Source organism: Musa acuminata, chromosome BXJ2-9 (genome assembly GCF_036884655.1).
Source record: "Musa acuminata AAA Group cultivar baxijiao chromosome BXJ2-9, Cavendish_Baxijiao_AAA, whole genome shotgun sequence".
Classification (NCBI taxonomy): Eukaryota; Viridiplantae; Streptophyta; class Magnoliopsida; order Zingiberales; family Musaceae; genus Musa; species Musa acuminata.
The window spans coordinates 1,045,646-1,068,252 of NC_088346.1; the positions used below are offsets into that span (position 1 = coordinate 1,045,646).

A 22,607-nucleotide genomic window follows, 5' to 3' on the forward strand; every position below is an offset into this window, starting at 1 on the left:
ATTGATATGAAATAGAGGTTTTGATTTTGAATCTCTCTATTCTTCTCCTCTATCATCCTTTCCTATGATTCGTTGATGCCCACCATCCCTTTTTTTACCTACATTTATAATACATGGAAGGCTATATAGCAGTGTTTCTCTTAGCTGGAGAGAGAGAGAGAGAGAGAGTTTCAAGCAGTTGAACAAGCATAACCTCAATTCTGTTCGTTGACAAAGAGACATGTTGGAAGATCCTTGACAATGGTAGCCAATTAAAGGAGTGGATATCGATCACCTTCAGCCGAGAAAACCATGTTCCGTGCATGCTCCTGAATGCTCTCTCCATCATCGCCTTCTGCGTCTCATGATCAGCAAATATCAACAAAGCCATATATATGTATTGCAATGAACGAATACATCAAGAAAAGAACAAGTGGCATCCCAATTAAACCGCTTATTATCGTACGTACGTCTACCATACATGTCTACCTCCTTCTTCTTTACAGAGAGTTCAATGAGTTCTTTTTCTTTGTTCGTAAGCTTAAAAGTTGGAGTAGATTTGCATTTGGTTTAGTATGTCCTCGAAGTTGTCATTGGGTTTCTCTATCGGATGGCTATGCATTCCTTCGTAGGTCGTCACCACGATGCTTTCGTCCCTCGACAGTCGCTGGACTTGCTTCTTCACGTTGCAACCTTGATGCGTGCACCGGTAGTAGCTTCTGCAACCAGATCAAGAAAACATGCTGAGTCGAGTCGACAATCAACTGCGATACATAACATCGAGCATCATTTCAGCATGGAAACGAAAAGAAATGGAAACAAGTGTCGAAGCGGCAAAAGGGAGACGGATCCAAGTTGCTAACTTGATCGTCACTCATGCAACGATCAACAAGTTTTTTGATCTTTGGAGGAATTCAATTTCCTCCGACTTAGTTTTTTTTGCTTCTCACAGACACTAATGCAATTGTTTCCTTTAGTCAATAAAATCCTCTAATTTTCTTTTCGAAGAAAAAAAATTAAGAGGGAGAATAGATCATAAACATCCCCGCAATCACAAGGCTAAATTAGTAGAATGTTTCGGATACATCTGAATCCCTTTCTAGTTCTTTAGGTCGTGGCTGAATAGAAATGCTTAGAAGAATCAACGAATAGAATTCGAGGAATAATTCCAACAAATATAGCAAGAACAGCTAATTTCGCTCGCATGATTCTTTATATATATATACACACACACATGAGGAAAGATAAGACATGGACGTGACGTATACGTGCACAACAAAAAAACTTGGGCAGGATTGTGTTCGTAGTCAAGTTTGACCACCAAAACACTATTCCTTAGGAGAACGATGTCTGCCAAAGTATTGATCGGTGTGGAGTCCTTGTCGTCCTCTAGAAATGATATAGCCGCCTAGAAGAAGATAAGATGAAGAAAGGATCACTCATTTGGTTCTTTGAACTTTCCATCGAATGAGAAGAGTGCAACACTTGCCTTTCTCTCTTAGAAGGAAAAGCTTGCGTTCAAAGACAGCAATTGCTCCCTTAATTTTACAGCTCACCGTGCATCGATTGCATTAATCCTATCGTGATTCTTCCAAGAAATAGAGGAATTGCAGTGGTTTAGGACGCTTGCTTGCATCCCATTTTTTGACCTTAATAGTAAGTTCCCTCTGAGAAGATTGGAGAGAGAGAGAGAGAGAGAGAGAGAGAGACTAACCTAGGGAACTTGTTGTTCTTCACTGCCTTCTGCCCATACTTCCTCCAACGATAGCCGTCGTCGAGTATATCCACTTGGCTCCTAGTTTGGAAGGCATACCGCGGCCTCCTCACCTTCTTCTCCTTCTTCTTGTCTGGCCTCGTCTCGTTCTCCATCGACGAAGCCAAGGATTTCATGTGGTGAGCTCCGCCTCCTTGCGGGCTCATACCCCTGCCCTCAAAATCCTTCAGCCCCAAGAGACCACTCGAGTTGCCACCGTGGAGACTGCCAAAGACGTGGGTGCTGCCGAGCATCTCGGAGGTTTGTGGAAACGAAGTAGAAGAGGAAGACGATTGCTGCGCAGGAAATAGGATGGGATACTTCTCCATGCTCTCCTTCTCTCTTTCTACAGACAGAGAGAAAGAGCGAAGGTAATAAATACACGGAATACTGGAAAGGTAGATAGATGGCGGCTATGGTTTTGGATATGAAGAGCTGTTGGTCACATCGCCATCTAAATGGAGGCGACGGTAGAGGAGGCGTGAACGGCACGTAATTTTAGTGGCCAAGAAAGCTGGGCGTCTACTGAAGGTGGCTGCTACAATCAAGCACACAGTCGTTCGTCATCGTACACGGAGACGACTATCAAACCTCTGTACCATTACGTCAAGTCAACATGAGTTGGAATATCAATCTCCCCTTCCCCGAGCTGCCGGAACCTTCAATTTACTATAATAATTATAACATATCACGCACTTTGAGGGCATGTTCATCCTGACGGTAAGCATACAGCACGTACCGATCCAACGATGCATGACGCTGACTCGTGAAACATCATGTCCGTTTAGCCTTCGGCGTTTTCTCGCAACGCAGAATCATGAAGGGGGAATCGTCCTTGCGGTGATCGCGAGGACCACGTTGAGAATCACCATACGTTGTTTCACGAGGAAGCGGTCGAAGGTTTGCATGAGATCGATGCCATCGAAGAGTATGCTACCATCGCTAGTGCCGTTGCAAGGCGGAGGAGAAGGAGAAGAGCGATATCTCTGGGCTTGTCCGAGATATCATGGAGAAGGAGAAGGAGAAGATTGCATGGATACACACAAATCTTCCATCCATCGCATAGAGTTAAATTCGTCGGAGTTTCTAAAACTCTAAGAATTTGTTTGTTGTTTGATCCGTTAATCAATAGCTGATGAATTCTCATCATGCTATTGGATTATCTGAAAGAAGCTTGGTGTGGTCACATAAAAGCCATACATATGAGTTGCATCTTAGACTACAAATTTCAATTAGTTGACCCTAAACATCACACCGAGATGTCATCTTAATACAATTATTATCTTAGTTTTTCGTAACCGAGATTTTTATATACGTCGACTTGTATTGCTTTCAGAATAATTTAAGATGAAATATTTGTCTATATTTTTATTACTAATTGACTTTAGTTAGGTTTTGGTTTTACTATTATTAATTAATCTTGAAATCTTGTCTCATTTCTTGTCAACTTTTAAAGTATTATTTAGCTAATTTGCCAACCACAAAAGATGATTTTTATTATAATAATTCCATAGTTATACAAAAAATATATATAAGAGACATTTAGGTGGACACTTGTGAAGTTTTCTTTTAATTTATTTTTATATTAAACCATATAAATCATGCATATACTTCTCCAAGAACGAGGATAAATTTAAAAGAAAGATATCGTATCGTCATGTAAAAGGAAGTGTTGAAAATATTGACGTGCGAGAGGTTTAAGTTTAAATTTTTGGTATTGAATTGATGTTTGATATGATATATGTTAATAGAGTGATTCGAAGTAATCGATATTAAATTTCTTCGTGAAACACTGTTAATTTAATTAAGACGGAAATGGATTGTAGCTCTAATGGATCATAACCCAATTCCCAATCTTATACGATAAGACTTATCAAATCAAGATATTATGTGCTCCTTCTTACAAAGGTTTCTAGAATGATGCCAAACTCAACCTTACTCCTCCGATAACGTAGAGCCTCCTTACACCAAACCGATGAGTTTGACCATGGACTATTCACAGTACCTATCCCATTCGGTGGATGCTCAGCACAACGTCTTGTTTAACCATCTTGCATGTCCAACCATGTGCTTGACTTTTCATTTGGTTCTACGGAGAAGAAGAACACATACCATCCCGTGATGCTTTTCTTACCGCTGATGATGGCTTCTTCTCGATGGAGTACTTCTCTCAGGGTTGACGCTCTCTTCTAACGAGGAAGATGAGTGCTTATTGCCATGCATGAATATTTTCAAACATCACCGAACACATAAAACGTTGGTCGGTTCTTTTTTCATGGCAGCAAGAAATTTGTATGGTCTTTCATGAAGCGAAGAAAGCTCAGAACTTGTATGGCCGTACTGATGAGTTGGAAGTCGCAGCCATCCCATTGAATTGACAATTTGGCATGTGTCATATACTATTTAGATATTCAACTTATTTGAATATATCCCGAAAGAAAGAAAGAAAGAGTAAGACTAGATAGATTAAAACAATATTATTTTTAAAACAAGTTTTCGAGAAATCGTTCGAGTCTTCGTAAAAGTTATTATTCCAAGTGGTATTGATTGGTTTGAAGGGATTTTTTCTTGAGAAAAGAGTTTGAAGCCTCGATTCTATGACACCAAACATAAGAAGTTTAATCATACAATTGCTAAAGATCTTGATTAGATTCTTTTAGTAATCCTAGAAGCTTAATTTTGTTAGGAAAGAACCTAATATGTTACGAGTCTTATGTGCATACTGATTTAAGATTAATGGAGGAGCAAAATTCAAGTATAATATGATGTTTTCGTGTTACTCTTTTGAGTCTCTATCTTGGTTTCTTCGAAAGAAAATCTTTTAAAGGGAAGAAGAAAAAAATGGATTTGAGCGACCATTAAAAAAAAAAAAAAGGATTTGGTTCGAGCATCGTCATCGATTCCCATATGACATGGACAAGAACATTAGATTAGATAATGATGATAATGAGAAAGAAAATTGGAGCTACAATTCTATAGGCTTCGGTTTTTATCGCGAAGCTTAAAAACTTACGAGCGAAGCTCAATTGTTATAAGTATTAATTGAAACATAAGTCGTTGGAGTGGTAATAATATATGTGATGGTATATAGAATCATATGAATCTTCTGATCTTTGTTTAGACTTCAAATATATTATGGGTTAGGTGGCTTCATGTTGACCAAAATGAATGTCTCAGTTCTTTCATCTAGATGGATCCTAATTGACCGAATCCCTATAAATTTTAAATTGATCCATGCGAGGCTAGAGAAGAGAAGTCAAAGTTTTCGATGAACAGATTTGTAGAATAATCTAGTTCGATAACAATAATAAAATAATAAATTTCAGCTATTTATGATCGACTATATACAACTTTTATTATTATTGGGATCTATAAAACATCATATATTTAATTAAGCTTAGAGTACATAAATTGATAGTTTCCATTTAGGTATTCTTGTGGCTCTCATCTTACTATTAATATTAACCATGTTACTTATTTTAACTACTCTTAAGTATATGCTTATACTATCACAATAATTCTCTATCGAAGTGATACCTAATTATTAATGAATAAAAATATATACATATACTTTTATCTTTTCTAGTAACTTCTTGCATTAATCTCAATAACATAAAATTTTTATATATATTATTTTTTAATTACTCAAAGCTCAAAACAATAAATCATTATTGATCTCACGACTATTTTATAAAATTTTTCTTTTAATCTCAAAAGTATTTGATGATCACATAAGACTCTTGATGTCCCTTAACATTTTAATCATCCTATTTTATTCTGCAACTAATATCTTCTTCGATCTCTTCATCTTATTAAATAATTGATCTAAGATGCCTAAAAAATTTACTTTAAAAAACATCTTATCCATCCAACTGAAAACCTGTTTCTAGTATTAAAATCGGGTATTGCTAGCATTCTCAAAGTAAATCTCCGGATTGCTAGCACATAAATTAGTCATTGAGATGACCCATCGGAATTCCAAGAATATTTTAAAGGCGCACGTGGTCGTAAAATTCCAACACTATAAGAATAGTCATCCAAGTTTGAATAAAAGCCTACAAGAATTCTTCACACCCACCAAATAGTATCAACATGATGCAACTCTTTTGAGTTTGATAACATGACAAGCCATTGTCTACGGTCTTCTTCAATGGGGTGTGTATGGTTAAGCAATCGGTTTCCTTGTTTAAGGTAAACACCAAATGATGCCGTGGCACTCATCCAAAAGCATAGATGAGAATAGACAGAGAGCCAAGTGAGGTAAGAGCTTTTGTCAGCATGGTGTTTTCTATTCTCCAAAAATAGAGAACCAAATGAGAAGTCAAGCACATGCGGATGGGCAATTAAAATTCTCTTGATTGCATCATCTGTTAGGTGTCTGTAATGTGAGTTACAATGCAATTTCTCACACTACATTGTTGACCATCTGTTCTGACTATTCTCTGTCACCCAGCTGAGGATATAAAAAATACATATATGTGTGTTGTTTGGACAGCACAGAAGGCCAAAGATTTTGATTGCAGCTTGCCAGGAGAGGAGATGGTTGTCTTTTCCTTTGAGGTTAAGAGAGAGAGAGAGAGAGAGAGAGAGAGAGAGAGAGAGAGAAGAGCAATAATATGTACCACAAACATGTTTCTCTGGTGCTTGTACTCCAAGCAAATAGGGTCATAATACACACATACAATGATAATCCAATGGAGAAGAGAAGATGAATAATCTACTAGTATCAGATTGGGTTTATGACTTTGCATTCCAACAGCAATGACTAGTTTAAATTGTCACCCTATATTTAATGTATTACTAATCCCTACATCCTTTAGATCAAAGTTGTAGAAAGAAACTGTTTCCTCCACAACATCTCACAGCTGCTGCTACCTCTCTTTCCATTCTTTGCAAAGATTAACACATATAAAACTTGATGGCTGCATGAAAACAGCAGTAGGAAGAGAATCTGACGACAGGAAGCAAAAAAAGCATGGGAGCCATTCTTGTATGGAACTTTTTAACTTAGGAGTAGTCTATTCAATCCAACACACAAACACAGTACAAATAAGGAGTAGATAATAGAAGTATAAATAACTTTCACATAGGCTGCTACTACTGTTTCGTTATTTTTAGTCACATCAGAAGACACCACCGCACACCCTTAAAAAAGTTTTGTATGATTTGATTTGACACAGACCGTCTGCTACCAGACAGACAGACAGACACATCCTTCACTTCTTTTTGGATCCATGAACTCAAAGATTACTCCTCTCCTTCTATAGCTCTAGCACCAAATCTGTGGGTGCACGACGAAGGAATACAGGAATCAGTAGCAGAAGAATTAAGAGGAAAAGCAAGTTGAACAGATTTTGGTGAATTGTTTTGTTGCCAAAACATCTGTTTAGTTCTCTCATCTCACAGAACAATATTGTGGGGTCGGACAACTCATCTACAGAGGCAAATTTTGTCCCGTGTGATGAGCTGTGCTATGTGCTTATCCAATAAAAGAAGCAGAACAACTCGATCGAGTAGACAACCCTGACCTTATGTGCCTATCATATTCTATCTACTTGATAGTGTTTCCACTGTAAATGCTTTTAAGTAGTGTTTGTCAAATAGCCATTATTATTATTGTTATTATTCTTTCTGACTAAATCGACCAGAATGCATTCGAGTTCAACCTAAGAAAGATGAGTATTCCGATGAGGTACTTACAGTCTGCATCCGTCTTAATCCAATGCTCCCGACTGCCGTTGGAGTCATCACCACCGAAAGCGTGGGCCGGAGGGTTGTAGCAGAAGTTGAGGTCTGGAATGTGTTCTTTCCTGCACGGGCCAACTTTCGCGGAGGTCGCCGTGCAGCCGTCGGTGCCGGCGGGTTCACTGCCTCCGACCGGATGCGCGTACTCTTTCTTCTCGTTCTTGCCGGTCTTGGAAGGTTTCTTACTCATGATGCTGCTCTCGGGGTGAACCTTTTTGTGAAAGAACTGAAGGATCTGAAGCGTGATAATAGCAGCTCGTATTTTAGAGTCTAAATTGTGAGGAGATCACCAAATAAACTTTGCTCTCGTCAGCAAATTTGATCAGCCAAATATATATATATATATATATATATATATATATATATATATATATTCCTGTACTAAATTTGCACTTTTGAACTAATTTCTGTAATTACTAAATTATTTTCTTGCAAATTAATTTTGAGCAGCAGAATTTATTATCGTCCGATTCATACTTATAAATACGAACGGTTGATCTCGAGATCCGTACCTTTTGGAACTTCGTCTCCACCGTTGAACCATTCGATGGACCACCACCGTCCGATCCCTTAGCGCCACGGCGTTTAGTCATCTTCTTCTTCATCAGGCATATCTCAGCCGTCGATTTCCCGTCCTCATCGTTGCCTCCGGCGAGCTTGACCTGCTCTGCAGTTCCGCTGCCGCCGCCGGCTTCCTCCTCCGTGATCCGGCTTATCATGAACAGCTCCCCCAGCGAGGCCCGCCTCTCCTTCCGCGCGTCCGCCGCCGTCGCCATCGTCTCCGCCACCTCGATTGAGGACCCGAACAAGAACCCCTGGAGCGGGCACGCCGCCGACCCGGCGTAGCTAGAACGGGCGGAGGATATCCGGCCACCGCCCTTCTCCGCCTCTGCCGTCAGCACCTTCTCCAGCTCCGCGCTCACCACCAGCAGGTCCGTCTCCGTAGTCGACTCCGCCTCTTTCTCCGCGATCGCCTCCAGCGCCGCCGGGGTTACGACTACCTCCTCCTCCTCCGCCGACACCGTCAACTGTTTCTCATCGTCCTCGCTTCCCGCCTCATTCTCCTCTTCCTCCTCCTCCTCCTCGTCCTCCTTGTCCTCGATCGGCCCCGTTCCGGACCCTAAAGTTCCGATAGTGAGGAGTCCCCCGAGCAACTCCTCCATCGCCGCATTCCCGCCGTCGATAAGCTCCTCCACCTCCAGGCGGAGGCTCCTTGCCTTGAAGGGTTCGTATTGGCTGCGGCGGCGGCGGTGGAGGTCCTCGCCCAGAGACGGACGTCCGGAGAGGCAATTGCACGTGCCGCCTGCAACCCACGTACGGCAGCGTAGGTTAGGCAATTCTCCTATAACCAGCTAATGTACGCATGTCGGGAACCCTGTCCCCGAATACGTTGTATCCGTGGGTACACATTAAGAAACTACATAGTGCGCAATGAGACGAATAACAAGGAGCTGGTAATGGTACCGCTGCCATAGTCCTTTAACACATCGCCGCTGTTCTGCCGAAACTTGCGGTGCATCCAACCCAGTAGCTGCAGCAGAGCATTCACCACCGCAATTTAGTGACCAGACCATAGAAGGAACGTACAGGAACATCGAGTTGCAAGTCTCGAGTTCTATAAGCCAGCAATTGAACCAAATGTTGACGAAAGACGATCGAAACATAGCAGATCCAGAAACCGAACATGAGTTTATGAGACTTCATTTACGGATCCTAAGAGAAGTGCATAGGGGAAGAAGTCGAAAGAGCCGCTCACCTTCATCTTAGCCGTTTGCTGTCCCAGAGAAAGAAAGGAGGGCGAGGGAGAATAAAAGGAGGGAAAGGAAGAGTGGGATTGGGATGTAAGGGAGTGGTGGGCACCTCAATGATCAGGGTAGATACTGTGGAGGACGATGAGTGAAGAAGGGAAACGTAGAGAAGGAAACAAGGAACAGGAATCTGATTCGTGTAGGGGTTTCATACGTCCAAAAGACCGACGTCACGCGGTCTAACTACGACGGTGCAGTCTCAGAGAGGGCACAAGCACTCGCGAGCGTGCATGAACAATGCCCGGCATGGGTGTAGGATGGCGAGGATAAGCCAGATAGGGTATTATATTCTCCCATGCGCGTTGGATCTCCTTCTCCTGCTTGAGATGTCACGGTTCTTCGACTAGTTTGTGCGGAGGAAGGTTTGATTTGGCAGTGTCATGGCACAGCGATCGTGCAAATCTTAGCTTCTTCACATCACTGACAACCGATCACATTACGGCCGAGTTGTCGATGGAAGCAGATTGGGTAAGTGACTTAATGCGATGATCTCTCTTTGCTTTCGGTGATACCAACATCACTTTCCGATCCTTATGATAACAATGGGGGGAGTGATCTCTCCCTACAAAGTCAACCCACCTCGACGATTGGAATCTGAAACGAGAACCTCCTCGAAAAGAAGAGTCCTAATTAACCACTAAACCAACAAATGAAAGAGCACATTCGTTTTCCGGTGGGATCCAACTCCAGTTCACTTCACTATGCCGGGAGCACAACTTGTGCAAAGCAAATGCACGAGGACAGGAAGAAGCATACTTGACAGTAGGTGGCGAAGAGAGACGACAAGGAGTAGCATACGACTCACAGTCGATGGAGAGTAGAGTGCACGTCCTCCTCTCCCCTCGAAAGATCAGCCATTAGACGACAGCTTGCACTCGTAACAGCTATTCCATGGATGTTTGCCACCGGCAGGCGAACATGTCCACTCTTGCATGGGTTACGACATGTTAATCCAATGCATCGCCTATCAAGTACACATATGCATGGCGATGATCTTGCATATATGTATTATCTGATTTGAGAAAGTGTTTTAAGACACCTAAAAAAAGCCATGCCATACATCGACATTCCGAGCACATACTTCGGCCTCACGTACACGTAGCATCGATGGCAGGGCTTGTGGATGACAAAATGTTATGGTCCATGCATGACACCGCATGCAATCGACAAGCAGGACTAAGTAGAAGACTACGACTCCCATGATTGAGTAGTTGGCCATCACACTTCGCGTCGAATGGACGTGGCTTGACGTTTATGTCAATGTGTCGTACAGATCACCACATTTATTCCACTCATAATGTTGTTCTTATCGCTTGATGAGTTCCCTCCGACGATATAAATTAATTATTTTTAATTTTTTTTATTATAAAAAAGATAAATGATGAAGAGACTAAATTAGGTGACATTTTCATGACACATAAATAGTATTTATTAAAATAAATATATAGACGTTGATTATTTAGCTAAAAGAAAATGTTCTGATGTGACGTAGCTTTTTAGGAGCATGGGTTTAGAGTACTCGTAGTTGTTGTGATTCCCTGCATGAAGACTACATAGGAGTAAAAGCTAATGGAAAAGTAGCTCCGACATGAACTGGTTAACGTGATCGTTTGAAAGCTAGAGAGCACGAAGTAGGACCTGCAAGAGAAGGCAACATCACACTAGAAAACATAGCAGAAGGGTAGAAAAAAGGCATCGCAGGAACCCTCGCCCAAAACAATCGAACAACCAAAAAATAACCGAGAAGATAAGCCGCGGATGGGGGGTTTGGCGGTGACTTCGGATGGGCATGCAGCACCACCTTTGCCTGACACCATGGTCCAGCCTCCTACACCACCATCTCACCTAAACAGTGGCAGCAAAAATGACCTTCCTACATCGTCTCTCTCACTTTTGATCGTTTTACATACACTTCTTTGGAACCTATCTACATTTATGCTTGCCAACATGATCTTTGAAGACGACAGATATAGATGGGTCGTGAAGAGTTTGATCTTTTAAAGCCAGAAAGACGACTGACCAAATATGTCTGCTCTGGTAAGGTGTGGAAGTGGGAAACAGTGTCAAATTTGTCGATCAAAACCGGATGACCATATCATAAAGGTCATCGTTTTGGTGTTCCATTTGAATCCTGGAATCGATCGTTCCCGAGAGTTGGATTGCAGTTAAGGATGATTTTTTTGCGGTATTGGCATCTCGATCGACTGTACCTGAGATTGCATCCTTGGATTTAAATCGTCATATAAGCGATATCGTCGACCTAGTTTGGGATCACAAGAGAGTAAGTGGAAGTCGATCGTGTGGCATGCAAGACTTTGGTTGGGAGAGCGTAGCTGATGGGAGTGTCCCCTCCCACCCTAAGTTAGAACGTACATGGCTTATGTTGAGAGCATACTTCCCAGATTGACCGGAAGTATCTCGGAGCCTTTTATGCTCGAAATATATACCACTTACACTCGTAGGAACTTATGTCGTTATGAGTAGTTGTCATTACTTGAACACGAAGAATCATCGTGTGGATATGATCCCCAACTTAAAATTATTAGCCAAATGGTGAGATGCATCAGCTCCCCTATATATCTTCTCGGTTGTTGTTGGTGAACTCATACGTCGTGGTCGAGGAGTCAACACGGCTTGGTCTACGAGTCGATGTCTCGAGTTTTTGACGCTTGAGAGCACGTCTCTCGATCGGTTGGAGGAAGTGCCAAGACTGAGCTGGATCAGAGATTGGGATGGCCGCATTCCTGCACACAAACTCGGGTCGGGAGATTCCTGACTTGGGTCCCTCGTATATTAAGTTAGTGGTTTTTTTTCTTTTTTCTTTCCCATGGCTAGATGTCAATCGGGGGCTTTTATACTATTGCCTAAGGATCGATCATATGTGGATTTGGCGTGACGATCGACCCCCCCGAATGGTGAGTTCGTACCTTTGTGCATTCGTCAGGTATGCATGGAACGATGCCGTGCGGTGTCGTCCCGAGTTTTCCGGGACTAGACTCGTCGAGAGGATACCTTCTCGTACGGGCTTCGACTTGGCGTGGGAGGGAGACGGCCCTTATGCTGGATTTGCGGGAGCGCGAAGTGGTCAAGATCCGAAATATGCCTTATTAGTTCTCATTATAGCTTAACGACAAAAGGACTAAGCAAAAGATTCTCATTATCATACTGAGTATCGTTCTTTCGAATAGTTTATTTTTTACAAAGGATTTCTCAGCAATGACTTCTACAAATTGGCTCTCAAAGTCCTCTGCTTAGATGCATAAATGAAGTAAGCCAAGTTTGATTATAAGATCTACAAATCAGGTGATGGTCGTGGTGACGTTTTTGATGCTTTAACTTTAACCACCATTGGCATGGACTACATAATCAACGAAGAAGAGGAAAACCAGCTCAGAATTATGACGTCGATGCTATATTTAAATGACGACGACCAGGAAACCTTATCAGATACATTACATGTCCATTCGAGGGAATCCTTGTGAATGCTGAGTTGGTGCAGTGGCCATATGCATGAATTGATTACCACCCAGTAGTAGATGCCTGACAAAGACAGTCGAAAGATGCACATTTATGGACCTATAGACGATGTTATGCCATCTCAGTCGATACATGTATACTTCCCATCCAACGTCCCGTGACATCCCATGGGGCCTTTCGAGCCTGTCCTCATGCACGACGGCCACTAGATTTAACCAGCAGCAAATCATAGCACAGAGAGAGTGAGAGAGAGAAAGAGAGAGAGAGGATTACACACCAACGCCATGGCAGCGGGTAAGTAGTGCAAGCCGTCCTCAATGCTACAATACCATATATGTAGCTCGAATGCCTCTTGTTATCTATCATCTGAATTGTCCAGCATCTTTCTCGATGATGAACACCACCAACATCATCTGCTACTTGGTCAACTATAAGTCGCATACACATTGCATACTCGACTACAGAACTCTACACAACTCGAGACATAACCACTACAGAAACTTAAAATTCCAAACCAACAACTGCAAATTTAATTCCCCCCATCTCTAGTTTTTTTTTCTCTCTGTTTTATTTAATTATTAATAATTATTATTATTCCTCGTTCAAAGATAAGGGAAAAAAAAAAGCCTCACACGCCCGGACCCCAAAGGCTCAACAAACGAGAGTTGAAGAGCCCCATCACGTCCGGCCATCCCCTCCGCCTCTCGCAACCCACCGGCAGCGCCTCTTCTTCTGCGCTCTTCTCCTCCTCGTCTTCCTCCGCCGCGGCCGCCACGATATCCGACGATTCCTTGACTTCGCCGGATAAGCTCGCGGCTTCATTCGCCATGGCTGACTCTTCGACCGACTTCTCTTCCTCCTCCTCCTCGACCACCGCCTTCCTCCGCTCCTTGTTCTTCTTCTTGCCATTCTCGGCTCTATCCACCACCCTCCGCTCCCTCCGCCGCCCCCTGCCGCCGGCCTTCTTCTCTAGGCTGGCTAGGTGCTCCTCGAACGCCTCGATGGCTTGGTGGATAAGCTCGCGGTCGGGAGAGCAGTCCCACCGCGACCAGAAGCTGATGTAGCAGTCGAAGCACCCGCAGTCGAAGAGCGGCCGATGCCCACGGCACCGCCTACGCTCCGCGCCGGCGGCGAGCGTCGCCGGGCCATGGATGGACCTGGTGATCAGGTACGCCAGCACTTCCTTATCCTGGTAGGTCAGCGCCACCGTGAGGGCCAGGATGGCGGCCGGGAGGAGCTTGAGCACCGCGAGCACATCCTGGCTCGGGGACGACGGCCCGCCACCGTCCGCCGGTGACGGGTGGATCTTTCCCTTCCCTTTGGGGTAAAGGTTCTTCATTCCTTGGCTTCCCTCCTCTTCTTCCTCTCTTTCTCCTTCCGCCGGTCCAAACTCCAAAATCTTCGAGATTGGGATTAGGGTTTTATCGCCTTTATCTTTCCCTCGCGACCCCACGGAGGACGGAGAGCGAAGACAGCGCGGGATAGTGTGGTCGCTAATGTAATATGCAAATTAGCAGAAATGATCCATCGACTGCACGAATCGATATGCGTCAGTTGACATCTGCCGTCGGTGAGTAAGTTATCGCTTTTAGATTCGTGAACTTTAAAGATAAACGGAGGTAAACTTCTCGCACGAAGCTTATCCGTGCGTTCCCATCGCCCCTCGATACATGGCGAGTCAGTTTTGCCTCTGAGGGGAGGTTGCGGTACTTGATGACCCTGTGTTTAAACTTTATCCGACATGTCGAAACCGCCCCTTGTTTGAAGGCAAAATGGACACTGTTGGGCAAGGGTATATTTGGAAGAACGGGGAATGCATTATTGCCTGCGTCGATGGCGGGGGTCACCGCGCGTGACAACACCGGGTTCCAGCAATGATCGCGTAACTCGGGATGAGGTGGAGGTTTTGGAGCCGTCTGATGGTGCTTCGTCGGGATGGGCGTCTCCATCGACACAAGGTACAAGCGGACGTTGATTCCACTACGGATGGCAGCATCAGAACCGTTGATTGGCCTGCTGTAACGTACGTACGACCCCTGTTTTCTGCGCCTTTCTTTCTTTTCCTTTACCCGAGAGACGACTGCAAAGGCGCCGGTAGCATACGCTCTGTACGTATACGCCGTACGCATCGCATGCCTCGATAATTTATCTCGACTTCTATATTGTTTTGAGTTCAAATTGAATGGGATATTGAAATGATATCAAACACAAACACGAAATCTACTTGCTTGCCCACACCGACACGTGGCTCCATTTGGTATCACATATGTTGTGTTTCACTTTCTTGGGCTTTGGCCCAACATAAAGCGAGGCAAGATTTCACCTTTGCATAATGATTATTTATGTTTCTCAAAATTTCTTCTCTTTTTTTTTTGGTATATTGATTGTTTATTTATGCTTATCTAATTTATTATTTTTACTTATAGCTCCCACAAGCGTAGCTACTACCAAAATTTCAGTTCCAATCCCTAAAAAATCAAAATTGATTTACAAAATGATTTGAACTATAATCATCATAAATTTTTATACCATGCATAATAAAATTTGATCTACCCGGCCAAATGGAGAAGGACCCTACGAACATAGATTGTCGTGGTCACGGCCAACGTTGACTTCGGCCGTATCAATGAATCCAACAATATTTCGAGGATATGGGTCCTTTCATATAAGTACACAAACATATTTACATGCAAGAGGGTAAGAGGGAAAAATGGTGATTGCTGGGTGCACATGACGCTCCCCCCATTAAACATCTGCAGAAAGCTTGTCTTTTAGTTGGCCGGCGTTCGACGACTATTAAGTGCGTCCCACGCACGCTATACGATGCCTCGTCTCGACCCGATCTATTTATTATATATTTAATATACTCACAGATATCAAGTACTGAGGTGACGCCCTACCACGTGACGTGGCAGGCCCCACCAGTAGCTGAGCGATCTTTGATGGTTCATGACGACGAAGGTTCGTTCGTTCTTCTTTCCGCTAGTCCGGATCTCGATGATCGATCATAGATCCTAACCTTCACTAAATTCCTTCCACTTTTTCTACCATCCTCGTATTCATATAAAACTCAAAAGTATACCGGTTTATGGTTGGACCGGCCGTGCGGGCCCCACCGAGTCACCGGGGAAGGAAATCTCGAGAATAAACGCGTAGGAGAGGTGTCACTGTATCTTTGGAAGTGTTCGCTAAAAGATCGCATCACGTACGTACCGGAGAAAGGTAGCTGCTCTGCGTGACGGCGTTATTACCGTGAACCGCCGCCGGTTCGTCCCAAACCATGGAGATTGGTCCCATGGCGAGTTATGTCTGCCTTTACAAAGCCAAAAATATGGCAAGTGGGTGAACAGATCGGCCGAGTCGGTGACATGCCGGTGGCTTACTCTCTCTTTCTTGCAGTTTTTGCCTATCATAAAGACATACATGGCTTCTCTTGTCGGAGAACATGTCATCTTCCTTGTTATCTGCACACCAACCACAACTTCACTCCTTTTATACCAGTAGGCTGATCGGTCTGGATTCTGGACCCCACAGACTCTTGTCACTTAAATTGCATAGCTGTCGAGGTATCCATGCTCGTCCCGAGCGGATGACAAAAATACAATCGATCCTTGTCATACATACATCTTGTCTTTGCCAGCTCACGTGGGGGCGTGAGATCAGTGTGCTGGTCCAAAATTCACAGCCCTCAAACGCCAGCCTTTGCTCTCTCACCCATCCAAATTCGTGAGACGGGGATCATTTCCGCCGCCATCATTGTCCTACGCGTCCCCAAAATCCGTCGCTCTATGTGTCGTGATCTCACACGTCAGTACAAACAACCCCTCGCCTTCGATGCCCTAGCATTGATTATACCGCACTCGATCGTAAATGATTCTTAGTAAAAGGGGTATTACTGTCACGAAAGGAAGCCACCACCCATGTGATATGGGTTAAGGGGAAAAGAGGAGCCAGTGCAGCGATAGCTTGCTTTCTCCGTTAACATCCATCGCCGAGGGGAGGCGATGCGGGCGTTTCCTCAGAAGCCCCTGTTCGCGGCGGCCGCGGTGGCAGCCCTCGTCGCGGGCGCCCTCCTCGTCTCCAGCTTCCTCATCGGCGCCGACCGCGGCCTCCTCTGCTCCATCTCCCCCGTCTTCTCCCGGATCTCCTTCGGCGGCGGCGGCTCCGACGCCACGGGGCAGCTGGCGGAGGCGCTCCTCTACTACGCGACCACCTTGGCGGTGCCGCAACAGTCGCGGGCGGAGATACGACTGACCTTCGACGTGCTCCGCCGGCGCGGGCCCTGCAACTTCCTGGTCTTCGGCCTGGGACGGGACTCCCGGATGTGGGCTGCCATGAACGCGGGCGGCACCACGTTGTTCCTGGAGGAGGATCCCGAGTGGTACGAGTTGGTGCTCAAGACCTCCCCTATGCTGCGGGCGCACCACGTCAAGTACCGGACGCGGCTGGACGAGGCGGACAAGCTGCTGCGGGGGTATCGGAAGGAGGCGGAGTGCCGGCCGGGAGCCGCGGACGGCATATCGGGGCTACAGCGGAACGGCGGGTGCCCGCTGGCGCTGGTGGGGCTGCCGCGGGAGGTATACGAGCGGGAGTGGGACGTGGTGATGATCGACGCTCCCAAGGGGTACTTCCCGTCGGCGCCGGGACGGATGGCGGCGATCTACTCGGCGACGGTGATGGCGCGGGGGCGGCGGGGGGAGGGAGACACCGACGTGTTCCTCCACGACGTCGATCGGAAGGTGGAGAAGGCGTACGCGCTGGAGTTCCTCTGCCAGAAGCAACGGGTGGGCGCCACCGGGCGGCTGTGGCACTTCAGGATCCCGCCGGTGAAAGCCAACGAGACCACCACCGCAGAGACCTTCTGCTGATCTGCTACTTCTCGCTTGCTTCCTTCCTTTACCTCTTGGATCTGCCATGTAGTTGTACCGCACGCCTCCTTCCTGCAGCAGTTCAGGCAGGAAGGTTTTGCTGGCTTTGAGATCGATGGACTTCTTCCCGATCAGACGGACACACATGGTTTGTAGGAATCGCAGCATCATCTCTCTTCGTGCACCATAAATTATTCTACGATCTTTTTTCGTAGGAATTACGATTTCTTTATGTGTTGATTGGACTTAAAGATTTTAATTTTGGTTGAATGAACGAAGCCTGTTTCTATGTTGATTATGAACCAAGCGCGATGTGGAGAAACAAGACGATGGGAAGGGATTTAGTCAATCCATTGTCCGATCGAGAAAGCAAACTAAGGGGGTTGGTCAATACTCCTGACAACGAAATGATGGGGGAAATCCAATTCTAAAGGGAGGAGGATCTTATGGATAAGAAACCATGTGACTCCCATGCTATCAAATGGCATCCACAGAGTAGAGATAAGTGCAGCAGTTTGGTGTGTGTGTGTACTGTATTGTCTTGGACATACCTCACCACCATCAGATCGTGCATTGGTGGATTGCCGTTTAATGTTGGACTTGAATGCGATCGAACCAACAGTGTCGATGTTGGTCGTGCGAATTGTACCTTTATATATATATATATATATATATATAAGGTCAAAATTATCCAAACAAAAGGTCAAAATTGTACAGATAAAATTCTGTACACAATTCAACTAATTTTGATGTGTTTTTACCTCAATTTCTATGTTAATTTGTCAAAAAAAAAATTATAGTGAGATAAATTTCACCGACAGCAATAATAGTACGGGTTGAATTGTGTCCGATCTGAGCAATAATAGCTTCTTTGGAAGCCACGAATAGGGAAAAGCGAGCTGTCTTTTCACCCACTCTTCCGATCACAAATCAGCATCATAGCTGAGAGAGATGAAACGTTGCTGCACGGCATAGCCGAAGCCAGCTGTTGTGTGCCGGTAAATTTCACGAGCCCACAATTATTTGCGACTGCATCGGTCGATTGGTAGAACTTTCTTCTCCGTCACTCGACCTTCAGCATCGATAGAACGATGGCAAGAACAAACATCAACGTCAGATTTGTTTTCCTCGAGTTCTAAGCAAGCACGGAAGGAGAGCTTCAAAGCTCGGACAGCTACTCGCTCCTTGGTTCTTAAGAAATCCAGTAGCCGAAGAAAGATGAAGAGTAGAGGCAGTCGAGAGAGCCATTGGTAGGATCATGTGGCCGAAGAAACTCATCTTCATCTTCTTGTTGCTTCTCTCATCCTTATCCATCGTTAGGCTCTTTAAGCTTCTATGGACTTCCTCGATCCCTGCAATTCCAGAACACCTTCCTCCTCATGCACCCGAGAAACCCAGACACGACGTCGATCGCCCTCGTGAGGACATCCTGAGTCCCAAAGAGCACCAGCTTGCCTCAAACATCATCGCCCGAAGAATCCCCTGCAACCTTCTCATCTTCGGATACAAACCCCAGTTTCTTGGTCTTGCTACCTTGAACAGCCAAGGCACCACCGTGTTCCTCGAAGATGATCCGGAAAAGCTCAGATCTGGACGATCCAAAGGCTTGAGAATGTACCCGTTCGGCAACCACGAGAAAGCCAGGAGAGCGTATGAGCTGCTCCAGCATGCGAGAAGACGACCCGAGTGCAGACCCGGAGCAGGAACCCTGCGCACACCTCGTTGCGAGCTGGCGCTGAGGGGGCTACCGGAGGTACTGTACGAGAGCGGATGGGACGTGGTGGTCATCGACGGGCCGAGCGGGGACGGACCGGAGGCGCCGGGGCGGATGGGCGCGATCTACACCGCCGCCGTGATGGCGCGAGCTGGGCGGAGCACGGACGTCCTCGTTCACGACACGGATCGCACCATCGAGAAGTGGTACTCTTGGGAGTTCCTGTGTCATGAGAACCTGGCTTCTTCCAAGGGGAAACTGTGGCATTTCAGGATCGAAGGCAACTCCAGTTCCGATCGGTTCTGTGAGACTGCAGCATCACCGAGTCAGTAGGTGAGTCTTGATGTCTTTCTTGAAGAAAAAGCTACTTACTGCCATGGTTGGAGAGCTCTTGTTGCGGCATTCACGGCCACGAGCCAATTGCACATCCACGCCATGGTTATTTGGTTGTCCATGCAGCTCAAAGACGGCAAATGTGTCCCTCTGTGACACCATTAACGGGGCCAACGTTTCCTGCCGACACAGACGGGTAATTAAGATGACGAGATAGAAATAAGTTGATGTTTCTTGAATCGTTGTGATCTTAACTTGCTGAAGAGAGACGCCACATAATTGTTTGTGGCAGCCGAATTCCACAGTGGTCATTCCAATTAGTTCGCTAGAGATTCGAGCAGACTCAATTTGTTCATTAGTTTAGGTGAACTAATTAGCATGAATGGAGATGACATTAGTGAAATCCCCTTTTATGCATAAAGCGAAGAAAGACTCATTTCTTGGGAAGTTTTGCCTTCAAAAAATCTAACGGAGGGTGCTCTTCTAAAGAATTAATTTCCCATAAAGGCTAAGAGACCTAAGCATCATCTATTTCTCTCTTGCCCAAAATCAGCTCTAGATTTGAGGATGCCCGTATACCGAGTTAAATTTTCTTCCAATCCTACGGAGAACTTTTGGTGCATCGATGCCGTCGGCACGCCTGAAGAGGCCCGCCCAGATTGTAGGTGTTGAGACCTTTGCAGCAGCAGGTCAAGAATCCGAAAAAGAAGATGAATTGTCGGCATCCTGAGGTAGCTACGGAGAAGGAAGGATCTGTAGCATGCAGATCCTCGGAAGGAGCAACTCGATAGGTAATAGCAGGTGTGAAGGTGGGGAGCAAGGGCAAGAAAGAGGTGGGTCAAGACGAGGGAGAAACTTGATGTCGTCGCTAGTTTACATACATACAGCGACCCCTACTGACTCTTTCATTATTGATTGATATGAGACTTGCACCGTATTTACGAGACAAGAACACTAAATTCTCTTATCTGGTGAAGATGATCGCATCGCTGCTTCATCGATTCCATAGAATACATATATCAACTAGAAACATTTTTGACAATCGTGCAATTGGAACAGCCTTCTTTCATATCACCACACCAACTTTGTTATTCTACCTTCGTGGAGAGACAAATTGGAAGAACATCGTCGACACAGCAGAGGCAAAAAAGACACCCTTAGTTTCGATCAGCTCGCGATAAATGATCCCATAATCCAACAAGTGACAAAGACTCACGTCGGACCGGCCTCTGCTACGGCCGGAATCGTTGATGGCAACTGTGGCAAGTGATCTCCAAGCACGCCGAGTTGATCCTCCCGGTCGCCATCTCTTTCATCCTCTCCACCTTCTTCACCTCCTCTCTGGCTCGCTCCCATACCAGCCGAGCTCGTGCATACTCTTTCTCCGCCAACTCCATCTCCATCCTCGTCACCTCCCTCATCCTCTCAGCATATGCATTCTCCGCGGCAGCAAGTCGGATCTGCTCCGCAGTTTGTTGCCTCAATACCTGCAGGCTTTTCGCACAGCTCTGGGACTCCTCACCGGGAGACGGCCGCTGCGTGCCGACGCTCATCGACAGAGTGAGATCGAGCAGAGGATGGTCGGAAGCATCGGTCGCCATGGAGGAGTTGAACGTCTCGGAGGGAAGACGGGTCGACGGGGACGGCAGCAGCTGCACTTCTCTTCGATTCTCCTCTTCCACAGAGAACCAAAGAGAGGTCATCCAAGAGCAGAGGATCATGGTTTAGTGAGGAGCCCCCTATATATACATGGACTTCCCACTCGCCACTTTACCATCATGCCCACATATATATCTTTACCTTTCCGGAAGCCCCCAAATGGTTCCTTTGGAGAAGGGTGGGGAAAAGCTCCGCGAGAAACAGGAGAAGAGAAAGAGAGAGTGAGAGAAGACTTGGGTGAAGGAATCACCGTTTCAGGTCCCCATCTCAGGTATGTTCCTCGTTCATTGTGGATTTGATGCGAAGCATGCGTGGGCTTGCTTGCTTGCTTTTGCCACCGGGGTTGGCACTTTACGGGTTGGCAGTGGGAGAGGCTGCAATGAATGCATGGGCACAAAAGCTTCAAGAGGGAAAAGGCTGGTTGATGTCATGGACTCCCTCTTTTTCTACTTCATCTACGTGTTCAATCCTTCTGTGAGCTGCGGAGAAGGTTCAAAGGTTCCATGGATTGACAAGCAACAAATAGGCACTGCTTCCAGTCGACATCTAGTCGAGATGGTTCGGTGGGTCTTCTTCACCTCACGCTACACCTCAGGGATCGTACGCAGCACAACTTAGTGGAGAAGGAAGAAAAGCTAATGAGGCGACACTTGTAACCGCTGCCTGCTTGCTGCGACATCGCCCGGCCATGGGATCGCATCACACGACATCTGCCATTGCAAGCAAAGCTGCAGCATCACACATCTCATGGGTTGGTGATGTTCAGCTGCTTTTTTAGAGGGCCGGGAGAGGAGGCATATGTGGTAGGAGAGAGGCAGCCCACCTTCTCGTCCTCAGCTTTTTAGCTGATGCTCTCTCACGAGAGGCCGATAGCAGCATGGGTGGTGGTGGTGGTGGTGGGATGGGATGGGATGCCCTCCTCCCCTTTTTGGACAATGATTCATGTACCATGGTCTCCCACCACCATTGACAAGCACCAAACCCACAACCTCGGTCCCCCCTCTCGGCTTTGCAGGTGAAGGATCGGCCTCGAGGATTGGTGGGGAGCACAACCTCGTGCTCCTCCAGACATTATGAAGGCCTGCCGCGATCTTCCTCCTCCTCCTCCACCACTCTGCTGCGCTGCATGGCCTGCGTGCGTACAAGAGGGACGATGGCGATCGATTCGGCGTCCAAGATGGATCGACGTGGTGGTCATGGCGATGGCCGGCCGGTCGATTGGTCTCCCACCACCGTCTGATGATGGATCCCACTTGGGGGTTTTGTGGGCT

The 22,607-nt window shown here is 45.8% G+C and overlaps 6 protein-coding genes across 7 annotated transcripts; 2 read left to right on the forward strand and 4 right to left on the reverse strand.

Moving 5' to 3' along the window:
* Nucleotides 1–397: 397 nt before the first annotated feature.
* On the reverse strand, nucleotides 398–2,161 carry LOC135623130 (probable WRKY transcription factor 43). The gene is made up of 2 exons (XM_065125701.1): nucleotides 1,694–2,161; nucleotides 398–698 (listed from the first exon to the last, which is right to left on the reverse strand). The coding sequence occupies exons 1-2, from the start codon at nucleotides 2,059–2,061 to the stop codon at nucleotides 521–523; spliced, it is 546 nt and encodes a 181-aa protein (XP_064981773.1). The 5' UTR covers nucleotides 2,062–2,161; the 3' UTR covers nucleotides 398–520.
* Nucleotides 2,162–6,773: 4,612 nt separating this feature from the next.
* LOC135621860 (protein LAZY 1-like) lies at nucleotides 6,774–9,605 on the reverse strand. Of its 2 annotated transcripts, XM_065123465.1 has the most exons (5): nucleotides 9,234–9,605; nucleotides 8,942–9,008; nucleotides 7,990–8,780; nucleotides 7,433–7,712; nucleotides 6,774–7,013 (listed from the first exon to the last, which is right to left on the reverse strand). In XM_065123465.1, exons 1-5 carry the CDS (start codon nucleotides 9,237–9,239, stop codon nucleotides 6,994–6,996), a joined length of 1,164 nt encoding a protein of 387 aa, XP_064979537.1. In that variant the 5' UTR covers nucleotides 9,240–9,605; the 3' UTR covers nucleotides 6,774–6,993. The 2 variants fall into 2 exon arrangements, with proteins under 2 accessions (XP_064979537.1, XP_064979536.1); XM_065123464.1 differs by lacking the exon at nucleotides 6,774–7,013 and having other exon boundaries at nucleotides 7,051–7,712.
* Nucleotides 9,606–12,678: 3,073 nt separating this feature from the next.
* On the reverse strand, nucleotides 12,679–14,239 carry LOC135621880 (uncharacterized). The gene has a single exon (XM_065123493.1). The coding sequence runs from the start codon at nucleotides 14,099–14,101 to the stop codon at nucleotides 13,391–13,393; it is 711 nt and encodes a 236-aa protein (XP_064979565.1). The 5' UTR covers nucleotides 14,102–14,239; the 3' UTR covers nucleotides 12,679–13,390.
* A 2,435-nt stretch (nucleotides 14,240–16,674) lies between these two features.
* LOC135622293 (arabinogalactan O-methyltransferase 2-like) lies at nucleotides 16,675–17,862 on the forward strand. Its single transcript, XM_065124026.1, has one exon. It carries the CDS (start codon nucleotides 16,767–16,769, stop codon nucleotides 17,628–17,630), a length of 864 nt encoding a protein of 287 aa, XP_064980098.1. The 5' UTR covers nucleotides 16,675–16,766; the 3' UTR covers nucleotides 17,631–17,862.
* Nucleotides 17,863–18,459: 597 nt separating this feature from the next.
* Nucleotides 18,460–19,771, forward strand: LOC135622295 (arabinogalactan O-methyltransferase 2-like). The gene has a single exon (XM_065124028.1). It carries the CDS (start codon nucleotides 18,889–18,891, stop codon nucleotides 19,675–19,677), a length of 789 nt encoding a protein of 262 aa, XP_064980100.1. The 5' UTR covers nucleotides 18,460–18,888; the 3' UTR covers nucleotides 19,678–19,771.
* A 1,138-nt stretch (nucleotides 19,772–20,909) lies between these two features.
* LOC135623961 (protein indeterminate-domain 16-like) lies at nucleotides 20,910–21,398 on the reverse strand. The gene has a single exon (XM_065127431.1). The coding sequence runs from the start codon at nucleotides 21,396–21,398 to the stop codon at nucleotides 20,910–20,912; it is 489 nt and encodes a 162-aa protein (XP_064983503.1).
* Between the last annotated feature and the right edge of the window lie 1,209 nt (nucleotides 21,399–22,607).